At 42.5% G+C, this 15,208-nt stretch overlaps 1 protein-coding gene across 2 annotated transcripts in view; it reads right to left on the bottom strand.

Annotated features, from left to right (window-relative positions):
- Positions 1-1,505: 1,505 nt before the first annotated feature.
- ENTPD3 (ectonucleoside triphosphate diphosphohydrolase 3) overlaps positions 1,506-15,208 on the bottom strand; it is a 32,116-nt gene continuing 18,413 nt past the window's right edge. The window contains exons 6-11 of one of the 2 annotated variants that reach the window (XM_032408943.1): positions 12,976-13,135; positions 11,929-12,033; positions 5,963-6,235; positions 5,679-5,789; positions 5,158-5,295; positions 1,506-2,751 (exon numbers count right to left, since the gene is read on the bottom strand). In XM_032408943.1, the coding sequence (XP_032264834.1) occupies positions 2,515-2,751; positions 5,158-5,295; positions 5,679-5,789; positions 5,963-6,235; positions 11,929-12,033; positions 12,976-13,135 (1,024 nt within the window). In that variant the 3' untranslated portion in view covers positions 1,506-2,514. Of the gene's footprint in view, positions 2,752-5,157; positions 5,296-5,678; positions 5,790-5,962; positions 6,236-11,799; positions 12,034-12,975; positions 13,136-15,208 lie in introns of both variants that reach the window. The other variant, XM_032408942.1, reaches the window with a different exon arrangement.

Genomic DNA, 15,208 nt, shown 5'->3' on the forward strand with positions numbered 1-15,208 from the left:
AAATCTGGTGGAGCTCTTAACTGGAAGTTTATGCAAGTTTATTTCAAGTTTATGCAAGCTTCTGTAAGTTGCTGGCAGAACATAGTTGCTTGCAGTTGTAGGACTGAGGCCCCTGCTTTCTTGCAGGCTGTCAGCCAAGGGTTGCTCTTAGTTCCTAGAGGTTGTTCTTGGGTTCTCTCATGCCTGGCCTCCTCCATCTTCTAGTTAGCAACAGCACGTCAAACCCTGCTCATGCTTTAAATCTCTCTGACTTCTTGAGCAAACACTCTGCCTTTAAAGAGTTCATGTGAGGAGAAAAAGCCTACCTGGATAATCTCTCCCTTTTAAGGTCAACTGATTGGTGATTACATCTGCAAATCCCTTTTGCCATCTAACAACATAATCTCCCAAGTAACAGTAGGGGGCAAGGCGGTGGGGACCATGTTAGACTCCTGCTTACCATAGTCTTACGAGATATGTTACTTGGACTGCAGATTTCATGATGGTCCATTTGGTAAGAATTTTTTGATATATGTTAGAAAACCCAAAATACTTCATCAGCTTATTCCAAGTTCCTGAATCAGCTAGAAACATTGACTATGACTTGCCTTCATGGAATGTTGGCCCTCTTCCCTGCACAGACATATCTGTTTTTTCATGCAAACTCTTGGTGATTTGGATGCTATTTTTGTCTGATATCTCCATACTTTATTGCCCACCCTTCTGTCCTTTATGGAAATAACATCAGTCAACAAATATGTTGAGTATATTACTCAACATAGCATTTATCCAAATCCAAGATCACACCTGACACGGTGTTAGGCCTGTAGTAGGTATTTCTTAGAATTTTGTTGAATGAATGCGTGATGAATGGGATTCAAAAGGGATTTGCCCTTAAGTAGACTACTGTCTATTTTAGAAATAAGCCATATGTACACACAAGATAAATAATATAAGAATTTGCCTAACTAGTATGTATGTCTGTATGTATGTATTCCTAACTAGTTTTTAAAAAGTGGTCCAGTAGATCATTTTGTGTGTGTGTGTGTGTGTGTGTGTGTGTCTGTCTGTCTGTCTATCTGTGTGTAAGGAAAGCTTTGTGGAGGAAGCAGAGCTAAATTAGGCCTTGAAAAATATGCATTGTTTGGCTGTTTGGGAGGATGACCCACAGGTGGGGCAGGGAGAATTGTGTGAGCAAAGGTGCATTTTGGGAAGGGAGCAACCATTCTGGGTGGGAATCAAGATCTGAGTGGCAGGTTGTAGCCTCACAGAAGTTTTGAATGTCAAATAAGATACAGAAATGTTTGACTCGGTTATCTCAAGGAGCCAAAGGTTTATCAAAGTGAAGTACTTCTACTTCTCTGGAATAAAGGTGATATTAATGCATAATTTTCTTAGTTCACTAGGAAAGATTTCCTAAGAAATTTTTCCTCATTTTAAGAACTTCCTCTCATAAATACCACCTTGGGTCCTTAGGAGAAAAAGTACTGTTTGCAAGGTAACAAACACACACATTTCAAGTCAAAACAAAATAAGAGTCCTTTATTCCATATTCAGCTAACCAACAACAATCTGAAATAACGTTGATTTTTAGTTTGTCACCATTGGACTTGCTGGAGTTCTTTCTCTTCCTTTGTAGGAAAGTGGTAAGCAAGGCTATCTGAGGACAGCATCGAGTACACTTGTGGGAACAGTGGGCGAAACACACACCACACTGTCAATGGAGAAACAGCCCTAAGCAAACACCTAGCAAAGGCAAAAAGATCTGTTACATGATAGCCTCACTAGGAGTCAATGTTTTATGAGAAGACCCAACCATGTGAAGGGCAGGTGAGAATGAAGACATACACACAGGCTGCACTCGACCGACCAGTGCCCTGAGTGGGAATCCCACTCTGGAAATGGACTGCAGTTTCCGGGGAGATTTTCTATGTGTCTCTGTCCTTCAGGTTCTGCCCATATGACAGAGCCTGGCCATAGCCACTGTCCTTGGGGTAAAGGAGCTTTCTCCCCCAGATACTCTCTTCTACTAGTCTGAGGGAGCTCAATGTTTATGGGATTGCCAAATCTTAGTTAAGAATCAATGGGCCATAATGCAACATATCTAACTATGTTAAATGCTTCATGGGTGCCTGCCAGCTTCCAAACTTTCCAGGAGGCATATGGTGTTTCTGAGGAAGGAAAAATGCAAACTGAGCCCTGAGGTCAATTCTTCAACATCAAACTGTCATATTCTCAACTTACTGTTCCTCTAGGGCACTTGGAATAAAGAGCCTGACCTTGATGGCCTGTCTCTCCTCAGTTCCCCAATAGGTCAGCGAGTGGGCGGTAGGGTTTTTGGAGGAGCAACGTACCCAGAACAGTTGGGGGACTCCCCAAGAGGTGCTTTGGCGTAAATCAGTCTTGGAGAGGCACATGATCTAGGTATTTGACTTTAGGTGCATTTCCTGATGATGGACATTTTGCTTGCATTGTCTGGTGCTACCCAGGCTGGTTCCGGGCAGGCCTCAGGCTCCAGGAGCTGCTTCACAAGGCTCACTCAGAATCCACTGTGTGGTCGAAGGCATGCTGGGAGCGCCTCTGCTTCCTGGACGAAGCATACAGGCACGCCAGAAACACCAGACACAGCAAGGCCACTGCTGTGAAGAAGGCAAGGATGCCCATAAAGGCAGGTGGGTCCATGGGCAGGTGGATCAGGGGGCTTTCGGCTGGGATCTGGTTGGTCAGGCTGAGCATGTAGCCCAAAGACCAGGCTATGCTGCTGTTCCCCACCTGTATGGTAGAAAGATGGCTTAGTTCTCAGGGCAGGGCTCGAGGTGGGAATTACACACATACACCACTGTCATCCTCATGACACACCCACCAGAAACTGTGGCCTAATGTCAAAGGACTTGCCCAAGTTCAGACACTGCAGAGACTGGGCTAGAATCCAGGTCACTGAGACCCTACCCTCAGCACTGTGGAGAAATCGTCAGAGTCCTCACAACCTCGTCACAGCCAAGTGGGATGATGGCACAGTTAGTAACAGTGGGAGTTTCTCCACTGTCCGGTACAGAAGTGTCTGTGGCTAAACAAAGAGGATAATGAGCAGTTTACTGAACCCAGGACCAGTTTCTAAGCACAGGGGGTCAGTCTAAATAGGAAACAGACTTTGTCGATATCTTATGTTAGTTCCATCAGTTTTTGTTTCCATGTTTTTAGGCTGTTTTATTAGATACAAAAAAGTTTCAAATTTGCAATCTTCAGAAGGAACTCTATATCATTATGTTGTACTCCTTTGTATCTTGAATGATCCTCCTTATTTTAAAGACTATTTGGTCAGATATTAAATAACTATACTGAAATTTTTAGAAATTAGCTATACCGTTTTCTTTTGGGTAGTGTTTGCCTGATAGCTAAATTTTTTTATTTTTTATTTTTTAATTTTAATTTTATTTTATTTTTAGATTTTATTTATTTATTTGACAGAGAGAGACACAGCGAGAGAGGGAACACAAGTGGGGGGAGTGGGAGAGGGAGAAGTAGGGGCTTCCCACTGAACAGGGAGCCCAATGCGGAGCTCGATCCCAGGACCCTGGGATCATGACCTGAGCCAAAGGCAGATGCTTAACGACTGAGCCACCCAGATGCGCCTAAATTTTTTTTTTAATTTTCAAACTTTCCATGTCCTTTTGCTTAACACCTAAGGATTTCTCTTACAAACAATATACGCTTGATTTTTAACAATCTAATCTGACAATATCTGTCTTCTAACTGGTAGGTTTAGTCCATTTATGATTATTGTGATTATTGATATATTTGGACTACTTCTTTCTAATATCTTAGTTTTAAATTTTCAATTAGTGCTATTTTCCTTTTTCTATATTTTTTTCCTTTCTTGCCTTAAAAATGATATATAAATAAAGTCCGCCTTTACAAGATGAGCATTTTAGGCCACTGTTGTGACCCTTTACCCTGCTCCCTTCACACTGGATATTAGCTATATTTGAATGTTGGGTTGTTATGAATGGACTCTTTTCCTTTTCTTTGGTGTAAGTTTTCTTTTTTCTTTTTTTAAATATACAGTTTAAGCCACCACATCATTTATTCTCCCTGCCTATATTTTTATAACATTTCCTGGATTTATTTCTCTTCTTATTTGTTTTTTTTTCCTCCAAAAATATTTTTGACGTCTGTGTGTGGCAAATCTTCTAAATCTTTTTATGCCTTCACGTTTGAATACTAATTTGGCTGTATATAAACTTCTTTACAAATAAAAGAAAGGGATTTGAAGGCTGGAATTCTGTATCCATCCAAACTAGTATCCGAGGGGACATCACTTTCGGTTCTCAGAATGTTTTTTCCTGCTAATTAGATTCATTAGAAGCAAAGTGTAGAGAGTGCATGCCACCAAGAGTCTTTATATGTCTCCAGACAGCCTTATCTTTTTGTAGATGACTCAATTTTGTTTATGTAAAAGTAGACAGTCACAGGCCTAATGCTGGCTATTGATTGGTTTAATCTAATTATTGCTAAAGCTAATATCAAACAGACTGACTCCAGGCTTTATATCAGCTATTCCTGAAATGAGAAAATTCTCCCCGAATCCCGGGAACATAGGCTGGGTGAACATATCAGCAAGGTTGAGTCCTGCCTGGAAACAAGGCCTGGAGGGTGACAGGCCAGTCACCAGTAAATACAGTGACCTCAGGCACATTCCAAGAGAAGTTCTTCTTCGTGCTGCTGTAAATCCCTAATACTCTCTGTTACCCTGACATCTGTGTAAAATGGAGAGCAGTTAGTTACTAGCCTCTTAAGAATCACTGCCCTATTTAAAACTTCTTATCCAGCTGAAAAGTCTGATCCTTAAGATATTTATATATACACTCAACAAACATTTAGTAAACACCTTCTAGGTTCTCGCTCCTGTGCTGAAGATAATGAAACAGGTCCTGCGCTCGCGGAGCTCAGGGTCTGTGAGCTCTTGGCCTCTGATCCCTCACCCATGTGGAAGGGTCTCCAGTGACACCTCCTCTGGATTCTCCACCATCTCTTCTGGAAAGCTCACAAGGGATTGAAGTCTCTTCAGCTTCCCCTCAGCAAACTGAAATCACCCTCTTAACTTCTACATTTCTTCCGCACCTATATACACAAGTCTTTTGAGAGGAAGAGGAGAAAACAACCTGTGCCTTGACTTACTTCTTTTTTAAAATGTATTTGGGGCCAGGTCTCCTCGGTGAATCTGTATCCATTCACGAGCAAGTGGTAGATATAGTGGGCTGAGAAGCAGTAGGAGCGGGCGTATACCTCGTCAAACCTGGGGAGCAGCAGCGGGAGCTGAAGAGGAGGTCCCAAACACATGAGGCAGGCACGTTTGAAAATGCAAGTTTCAGAACACAGTTTAAAGACTCTCAGCCCCTAGAATTTCATAATACCATCACCATAAAATCATCCAATTGTATCAGATCATAATGAAAATACCGCTATGCAGTATGGGGTACACCACATGCTGTTGTAACCATTGTGCCTGTGGTCAGAACATTCATCCACAATGCGGGTATGAGGTAGGTTCCCTTATTACCCCATTTTGTGGATGTGGTGAAAGCAGAACGGCATGAAGTCCCAACTCGGAACAAGCGCACACATGCACACAAATGGAATATACTCAGCTCCGCTCACTGTGTTGTACGGATGCTGCCCCTTTCCCTTTAAATACTGACCTGACTCCAGCTCTCTGAGCAGAAATCCCAGGTGCTTGAGTTGAAGGCTTTCAGGGAAAAGCTCCCCGAAAGATTGAAAGCACTGGCTGTGTAGTAGAATCCTGCAAAAGCCTGGAAGGGGGTCGCACAGAAGGAAGTCAGTTCTCAGAACGTGGTATGTTATGGAGCTTTCAGCGTGGGGAATAAAGAAGTGGGAAAACAGGGCAGCCGAAGAGAAACAGAAAGGGGAGAGCTAAATCTTCAATGGGGGAAAAAGGGAATCTTTTGGTGGTTTTTGCTCTTACCACGAATGCCCCTTTAACTTTTGGCTGATAAACCCCATCAAAGGAACAGGCTTCTTGGTCATGGCAAGCTTTGAAGTCAAACAGGAAAGCCACCTTTTCCCTACACAGCGATGGGTCTCCGCTTCCTTCAAAAGTGATGATGTCATCAGGGTCATAATTTACAGGCCTCAAGTCTGCTGTGCACAGGCTGTCAAATATGTAGCCCCCAGTGAGGGTGGTGACATAATTCCGAGGGTAACAGGGGTTGATGATATTGGCTTTGGTGGGAGAATCCTGTAGGTACAAGAGGGAGGTGTCAGAAACCACTCTTTTGTGGAGGGCCAAAGTGTTTCCTTCTTGCAAATCCTCAGTATTGCACCCTCCCATGCCAAGAGAGAAATGGATGGAAAACATGCCATTTTGTGTCAGTGTGCACTTGAAGGCAACTCCCAGGTTGTCTTGAGAGCTCCAGTGGGGGTGGGTAAACCTGCACCAAGCACGATGCCAGGCTCTCGCTCATATTATCTGACCCACTCCTCAAGATAGTCCTGGCAAGCAGGTTTTATGAAATCCATTTGGATGGGAAAACAAGATATGTTTAGATTAATTGATCATTTTGAATAGAATATCACCTATCCCCCTAACAAAATAATCCAAAAGGTTACAAATAAGTATATTATGAAAATTAAGGTTCCCTCCCAACCACTTCTAGCCACTAGATCCCCTCCCTAGAAGTAACCACTATTGCCAATTTTTGTGATTTCCTGCCAGGGATACTTCTTGTATGCATATGCAAATATCTTTTCTTCTCCTCCCTCTTCCTTTTTCTAAAAACGATAAATCGCAGTACTCTATACACAGTTATGCCCCTTGCTTTTCTTACTTAAAAATATACCTTTCACATCTTTCCCATCGTACATGTAGAATGGCCTCTTCTTTTTAGTAACTGCATAGCACTCCACTGCACAAATAAACTATAGAGGAGATTCCTTAGATAAGGAATATGAATATGAATATTTAGATGGTTTCCAATCATTCTGCATTATAAACAAGGCTGCAACAAATATCCTTGTTACATATAAATCTTTGATCCATTTGTAATTTATTCGGTATAAAGATTGTAATAGGGAACCTGACTTTACTTTTTTCAAATGACTATCCAATATTTTATCTACTGGTGAAAAATATTCTTCTTATCTTATGCTAAATTCCAAAGTGTGTTTGGTTCTATTTATGGACTCCCTTTTCTAAGGAATTAGATTTGAACTCTGTCCAATTTCAAAGCCACTAAAGCATCTCCTGCCGTAAAGTCTTGACTCAGACAATATTTATTCCAACTCTTTCAATTTACTGATGTAGGAAATTGAGATACACAACAAAGTAATGCAATCATTTAACAAAGGCCAGTGACAGGACTCCACACATAAGCGTCCAGAAGACAAGCACTCATCCAATGTAACTCTAATGAGCGTCCTCCAGAAGATCTTAATATGACTGAGTCTGTGGAGTCAGCAAGCAGGCTCCTTTCTGCTTCAATGGTATGAAAAAAATTCACAATTTTCAAAAATTGTGTTTTTGACATTTCAAAAAAATGTCTAATTTGTAACATGTCACACCAGGGTCACCCTATGGCTGAAATATTGGTTTAAAGGGGAAAAAAAAAAAGAAATCAATCAACTGGTTATTTAATTTCCCCCTCCAAATCTGACATACTTTTTAAGTAGTTAAAATGAAATAAATTATTTCTGGCTTGGCCTGGAGAGAAGCAAGATAATATCAATTATTTCTAGCTTGCAACACAGAAGAAGCTCAGGAAAGATTATTTCTTTTTTTTTTTTTTTTAAGATTTTATTTATTTATTTGAGAGAGAGTGAGCTTGTGGGTGAGCATGAAGGGGGGAGGGGCAGAGGGAGAAGCAAACTCCCCGCTGAGCAGAGAGCCAGACGCGGGGCTCCGATCCCAGGAGCCTGGGATCATGACCTGAGCTGAAGGCAGACGCCTAACTGACTGAGCCACCCAGGCGCCCCTAAAGATTATTTCTATGCTCTTTTTGGAGTTTGAATGATTTGTGATGGTGTTCTTTAAATATAACTTGCCAATGGTCCAAGTTGCTCAGGCCCTCAACATTCAACAAATCTCCCCTGAACTTAGTATTTGCACGGCACTGACACTAAAGGGTCAACCATTAGGCTTGAGAGCAAAGAAGTCCACTGGAAAACTGCAGCATAACTTAGTCTTGGAGTAAATCCCATCAAAAGTGGAAAAGTGGAGATAGGAACTATCTTCAATAGTGATGGAAACTATTAAAGGAACACACCAGGAAACTAATTTAAAAGGAAGGCACAGGACCAATAATGAAAAGTATGTTTTATTGAAGGATACAAACCAAGAACTAAATAATTGGAAGGATATTTTATAATTCTATATGGGAATTCATAATATCATCGATTAGCCAATTTTTTACCAAATTAATTTTCAGTCAATGCAACTGCAATCATAATTTCAATGAAAAAAAGTTTTCCTTTCTGTTACTGCTTAAAATGATTTTGAAGTTCAGAATAAATGTCTGAGACTAGAAAAACAAACTACTGCAACTAGAATAATTGGCTCAAGAATGGAAAAATGGATGAATAGAACAGGAAATCCAGAAACAGATCCTCCTTATCCAAGGACTTATTACTGGAATGTCCCAGAATCCCTGAAATTATCAGATTGCAAAAAGTCATCACAACTTTGTTGGTGGGACTTTGGATGGTTTTTAATTTTGTTGGAAGATTGCCTATTTATCTACTTATATAAAAAATATACCTACCCTTCAATTCTATCCTACAGAAGCAAAATCACTATTTCATAAGGTTATATGCACAAGAAGCTTTACTGGATTATTATTGCTGCAGCAAAACAGGACGTAGCCTGGTGTCCGTCAGGATAGGAATGATTGACAAATTGTGAAATACTAGAGGGTAAAGAAAATAAGTTAGATATCGATCTGGAAAGTCTAGAACAACGTATCAAGCTGTGAACAGTGAAGACATTTGGTGAATAGGGTTGGAAAGAGATTTCTTTCATTGTTACTTTAATATGTTTTTTGCATAGTTTGACTTTTTACAATAAAAATGTACTTTCTTTTATAACAAAGTGACCAATACAATTTTTCTTTTTAAATAATGGTACTTGGAATATTATGTGTCTATAAAATAATAATTTCAAAGGATATTGAACAACACAGGAAACTGCTCATGGTATATTGTTAGGTAAAAGAAAAAGCTGGATATAGGGGCGCCTGGGTGGCTCAGTCCTTAAGCATCTGCCTTCAGCTCAGGTCATGATCCCAGGGTCCTGGGATCGAGCCCCACATCAGGCTCCCTGCTCAGTGGGAAGCCTGCTTCTCCCTCTCCCACTCCCCCTGCTTGTGTTCCCTCTCTCGCTGTCTCTCTCTCTCTGTCAAAAATAAATAAATAAAATCTTTAAAAAAAAAAGCTGGATATAGAGCTATATATACCATATGAAGCCAAATTTGTAAATACACATATTCGTGCATGAAAAAAAAAATAACTGGAAGAAAATGCAACAGTATGTTTAAAGTGGTTAATTCTAGGGTTTTTTGTTTTGTTTTATTATTTATATTTTTTGTGTCTGCTTTTCTAAATTTTTTCATTCAACGTGTCTTACTTTAAAAACAAAAGAAAGAACTTTCTTAAATAGAGGGGAAGAAGGACTGTGAATGCATGTCCCTAGCGTCTAACAGGCTGTCAGAGACTCCAGCCCTGGGGCAACTGGAGGCTTGTTCATACAAAAACAGTTTGCAAGGCTTATATTCAGGTATCGTTCTCACCACACTGTGACAGATGAGGAAACCAGACCCAGACTGGTGGAATTTACTCAGTCAGTGTTCATGATGTAGTCATCTTGGTGAACCTTCTAAGTCGGGGCTTGGCAATATGTATTTGGCACATGAAAGTACTGGTCAGGCAGGTCTGGACATGCATTTGTGGGTGATCCTCAGGACACCTGGATCCTTCCCCTCACCTGAGTCAGAAGGCTTTGAGGGCAGAGCCATCCTCTCAGGCATGCAGAGGTTACCAGGCAAGTTGGAGGGCTGCCCCCGTCCCTGTGAGCTGACGGGCCACAGTAGAGCCTGGGGTCTCCCACACTCTGTCCCTAAGCCTGGGCTCACACCTTGAGACCTACGTTCTCAAGCCCAAATGAAACCTCAGACAGGTGGAGTATTTGCTTCTCCACCGTAGATTCTTGGATAGTCATTCTTTAATAAACATTATAAAAATAAAAACCACACACACAAACATTCCTCAGGGCCAGCCAAATTCAAGAGGTTAACTTCTCTGACCTTCACTCACCCTGGAAAAAGGATGATTTCACCTGCTCCCTTTCTCCTGTTTCAAGTTCAGAGGAGACCCTGCCCCCCACCCTTGTCAGGACTAGAGCTGGAGGGAGGGGCTTTAAGCATTGCTAGAAATGAAAGGAGATGGGGAAAAGAGGTGTTTCCAGAACTTCTGTCTTGGGAAGAAGCATCTTGGCTGACGTATGTTAGTGAGCAAGTGGGGAGGAGTGGTGGTTATGGAGACCTTGCTAGGGAGGATTGATAGGGTTCCCTGTGGGAACCTTGGCCACCCACTAGGGCTTGGCCAAGTGGGTGTGATGAGAGTCTGGGGTGGGCACTGGGTCTCTTGAGCCCCAAGGACTGCCTGCAGGATCCCCCACTCTGCCCTTCCCAGGCAGTGCTCAGCCTCTCCCAACAATGCCTGCCACATGCATGCGTACTGAGGCTCCAACCTTTCCTGTGAGGCTCAAAGAGAAGCTCTGGGGAGCAGGCCAGATCTGGAGGGTGAATTCTCACACACACCCCTGCATGACTACTCGGTAAATGCAGGGGTCTGAAGATGTCAGTTTTGCTGATGGCACTTTGGTCAGCCAGACCATGTTTCCCTGTAGGCTAGTGGCTGGGGGAATACTGCTTCCTTCCTTAATTGCCAAAGTAGGTGGGAGGGGTGGGGGTTAACCTATGGTGCTGTGTCCACTATGTTCACAGGCCGACCCAGCCCTTGTCCCCTGTCCCTGGGTCTCACCAGAAGCCAGGATCTGTGGCCTCTGGTTGGCCTCATGCCCCTCTAGGTGGTCAAAGTCCCTTTCCTTCATCTTCATCTTCCCTTCTCAGCTATGCATGGCTGAGATGGATGTCCCCCGAGCACTGGAGTTTGGGGTCTAGGGTCTCATCACGGAGCTTGTGCTTGCTGACACACACCACACTAACACTGAGTTTACCTTAGGGACAGCCTTCCAGCTGATGCCTGAAGTAGCCATCTGTGCCATGGAACAGTTACTGTGTGAATTACTGACCATGGTGATGGAATTCTGTTACTCCCAAATCCCACCATATAAAGGGCATCAAACCTGCCTAATATAGGCCCATCTAAAAGGAGGCTGAGCCCAGGGAAGGCTCAGTCCTGTCCTCTCCCCTGTCAGCAAGTATATTTCTCTTGGTACCACTTTTATTATTTTGTCTGCACTCAGGGGAGTCGCAAAATTCTCAGGCTTATTTAGCTATTGGTTTAAAACAGTTTGTGTCCATAAAGGGATCCCAGGTCTTGAATCATATACAAAACATTTGGTGCCCTGGAATTTCCCTAGACTTCTGACTCAAATTCACTGGAAGTGGTCAATACAACAGAGAGAGAGAGAGCTTGGACCCCCATGAGTAAACTGGAACATGCTCTCATTTCTATCCACATTCTAATTGGAGTGGAAAGGACAGACCCCAGAAGCCAAGGCCCCCTCCCCTCAAGACCCCCAGGGAACACCTGCTGTCCCCCCTACCCCCCCCACCCCGGCTCAGGTACCTGAACGAGTATCGCCAGAAACCTCTTCTCAGCCTCGTTCCGGCCATAGCACTGGAAGCTATGTGTGTAGAGCGTGTACACATAGCCATACAGGGACACTTTCATGATGTTGCTGGTGTTCAGCCCTACCTTCTCTCCAGCCGCAAAGGATATTTGGGTGGAGGCACCACCTAAATCCAGGGCACCTGTGGTCTCCACTCCATTTGGACGCACCCACATATGCCACAGGTTCTTCTGCACAGTGGGAAAAGGAAGCAAGAGAAAAGTCGAGAGGCACCATCTGTTTGCCCAGGGCTCTCCACCAAGACCCATATCTTATTGCTAAGAAGTATGACATGGGGAACATTCGGGGGCCAAATCTCTCCCTTATTTCAAGGGTGGTGAACTCAAATGCTTTCTGAGTCTGGGCAGACAACATAAGTGAGTGAAGCAGATTAGGTGTCGACAATAGGGAATGGTGGGGACTGTGGCAAACTGGGGACTACATGAGCTACACTCTATTCCAGTTAGTTGTTGTCATGTGGAATGTGAGTTCACTGTGACCAGTGCTTCCAATTTTGAGGGGTTGTGGGGGTCAGGACAAGCTATAAATGTGGATTTTTATGTGAAATTTCCAAAATATTAATTGTTGGCAATTAATTAAAATATAAGAATATATTTGAGGGGGAACAACATAGGTGTTGGGCTGGATATGGTTTGTGCCCTCTGTAACATGGTGATTATCTCTTGGAGTTGGCTTTCCTTTGAACAAGGGGCAGGGCATGTGGGGACTGCAGTGTAAGGGACCCGGGGACACAGGATGGGTTGGGAAGCCTGAGGGCTCCAGAAATTTCAGAGGGCTGTGGAGCTTTGGGAAGGGTCATTCTCCAGCTACCCTTCAAAAGACCCATAGGCTTTAGATTTAGGTCCCCCCCACCTCCAATTTCTTATTAGTTAGTAAAGTGATGATATTCCCTCTCCTCTGTGCATGTGGTCCTGCTTATGATACAATGTTTTTGCCCCAGCTATATGTGTCTTTTCTTGGCTATTGTTTCATAGGTGTTTCCTTAATGCATTATATGATAAGGATGACACAGGACAGATGCCCCTGTCAACATACACCTCTGCTTTAAGTGGCCACCCACAGGGGACGGGATAAATAGCAAGATTAAAAACCATGCACTTGTTTTCACACACCTCCAGGAAATTTCCCATTAAATAGTTGGCTGTAATCCATCCATATATCCCTTCCTCTTGCCCAGAAATGATTTGAGCACCCCTAAAATCAAAGGGCTGGGACTTGAAGTAGTTTTGGATCCTTGCAAGGACTTCATTAGCTGCTGTTTCATTTTGTAACCTATGCAAGGCACAGAACACAAAAGGCTGAGTGCCTGGACAAGAGAGTCTTAAAATAATCTCACTCAGGTTAAAAGGTAAACCTCCCCACCCCTCTGCTGGCAGGGACGATTTTCCAGATGTGTGCAAAAATGGCAACCCTTTTTGCAAGTTGAAGCCTCCTAGGCAACCGTGAAGGCAGATGCACTTGTTACCTGTCAAACTGCCAATCAAAAAAATAGCTTCAAGTAAAAATACCCCTCATCCTCTCCTCCCTTACCTATTCCCATCCCATTCTCTAGCAACTAGTTAACCAAAAGATCTTCCTGCTTAATCACCATTGCTCTGTCTCAGATCAGATCAGCACAGGAAAAGGGATTGGTGAAGCCATAGGGGTGGCATAAGTAATCTCCTGGGGGCACCACATAAAGGAGCCCTCATCAGGCCAGAAGGAAGGGGGATCTGAGGAGGAGGGGGGAAAGGAAGAAGGTTGAGTTTTCAACAGTCCCTGCTTTGCTCTTGGGGAGGGCTTTATCATGAGGGGATATGATGGCTATCATGGCCGTCATTGGATTGAATTCCATCAGTGTGCTGACCCACGGAAGAGTGGCAACACAGCATTCTTATATCACCCAATGATATAGCATTATAATATTCATTTGCTGCCATTTTACCTTATGGAAGAAGATTCACTTGGGAGATTATTTTCCCTTTCATCAGTGGGTTAACAAAGCCAGGGGCACCAGCTCATTCTTGGCTCAAGAAGAAAGAGCCATGTTACCAGCTGAAGGTCATGCTAATTCAGCAGCAAATTGTCACTGCTCAGAAAATAATTCAAGAGTTTTCCTAGTTTTATCAGTTCCCATCCCAGAGGATTCTCATTATTGCTTTTTTTTATATTTGACTTTTCTAGCAATTAAAATGTCAGCTAGTTCCTTAGAAGGAATGGATCACCATCAGAAAGTTTTACAAGGAGGAGTTAATATTTAATTTATTCAAATGGGACATTCACTGTGTTCCCAAGTGGTGCACTTCCTATTCCATGATTTTTGTCATGGGCTATAAATCACAGAGTCTATTAATTATTCCTTACCGGGAGGACTGTGAGAAAAAGTAATTGAGAAAAAGTTGGGTGCTTTTTTTCTGTAAGAAAGAAAAGTCAGAAGGAAGGAATTTCTATATCATTTCTATTTCAAGGAAACACAATAATTTTGAAACACACTTCAGATTCCAAGAGGGAGCAAAGAAATCCAATTTTCTCCCACGTTTTACTTGGTCAACCAGGACTTAGGAATAGAAACAAGGAGAGAAAACCCACAAGGAAAAGGCCCAATCCAACTGAGGGTGCTTCCTGATTTCTTTTAATGATCATGTTGAAGTGGCTCTGTTTGTTTGTTCCTGTGTATCTTCTTCATGCCCACACATATAATTTTATGTTACTGGCACCACAGACAAAGTGGCTTTGAAGCAGGATAAATGTCATCTTTGGGGCTAAAACCTTATTTTCAAGTTTGGAGCAACCTCTACCCTGAGTAGATTTAAGTTTGATGTTTTAAAAACTACTTTTCTTTTATTTCAAGGTCAAGGAAATAAAATAATGGAAAAAAAAAAAAGAGAGAGAGAGAAAGGGCTCTCAAAGACAGTGCAACTGGGCTCAAAGTCATGGCTACAAATTTAGAAGGATCTGCTTAATTGAGTGAAATGAGCTGTTTGTTTCTTAATAGCTCCAAAGACTTTGGGGTGAAGTGCAGAAATTCCACTAATTTCCAGCAGATTCCTGTGGCATTGTGTACATGGGTAGAAGCCACATAAATATGAGCTGCACTCAGTGGAACTGGTTGCGCACAGGTGTCAAAAGACCAGGCATCAAAAACAATTTTTACTTTTCTAAAGAATTGGAGGTACACCTCATGAGATTTCATGTTACCTTCCTTTCTTCCAGAGTTCTCAGGAAAATCACCAACGGGGAGGGAATCCATTTTAGAACGATTTCTTTCTGGGTATTAAAATAAAGCTTGAAATTTTTCCAGCTTTTGGAGCCTCGATTTATGGCAGAATATGGGCTTTCTTTCTTTCAGATTTGTTCCCAGAAATA

This window comes from Phoca vitulina, unplaced genomic scaffold (genome assembly GCF_004348235.1).
Source record: "Phoca vitulina isolate PV1807 unplaced genomic scaffold, GSC_HSeal_1.0 scaffold10, whole genome shotgun sequence".
NCBI classification, from domain to species: Eukaryota; Metazoa; Chordata; class Mammalia; order Carnivora; family Phocidae; genus Phoca; species Phoca vitulina.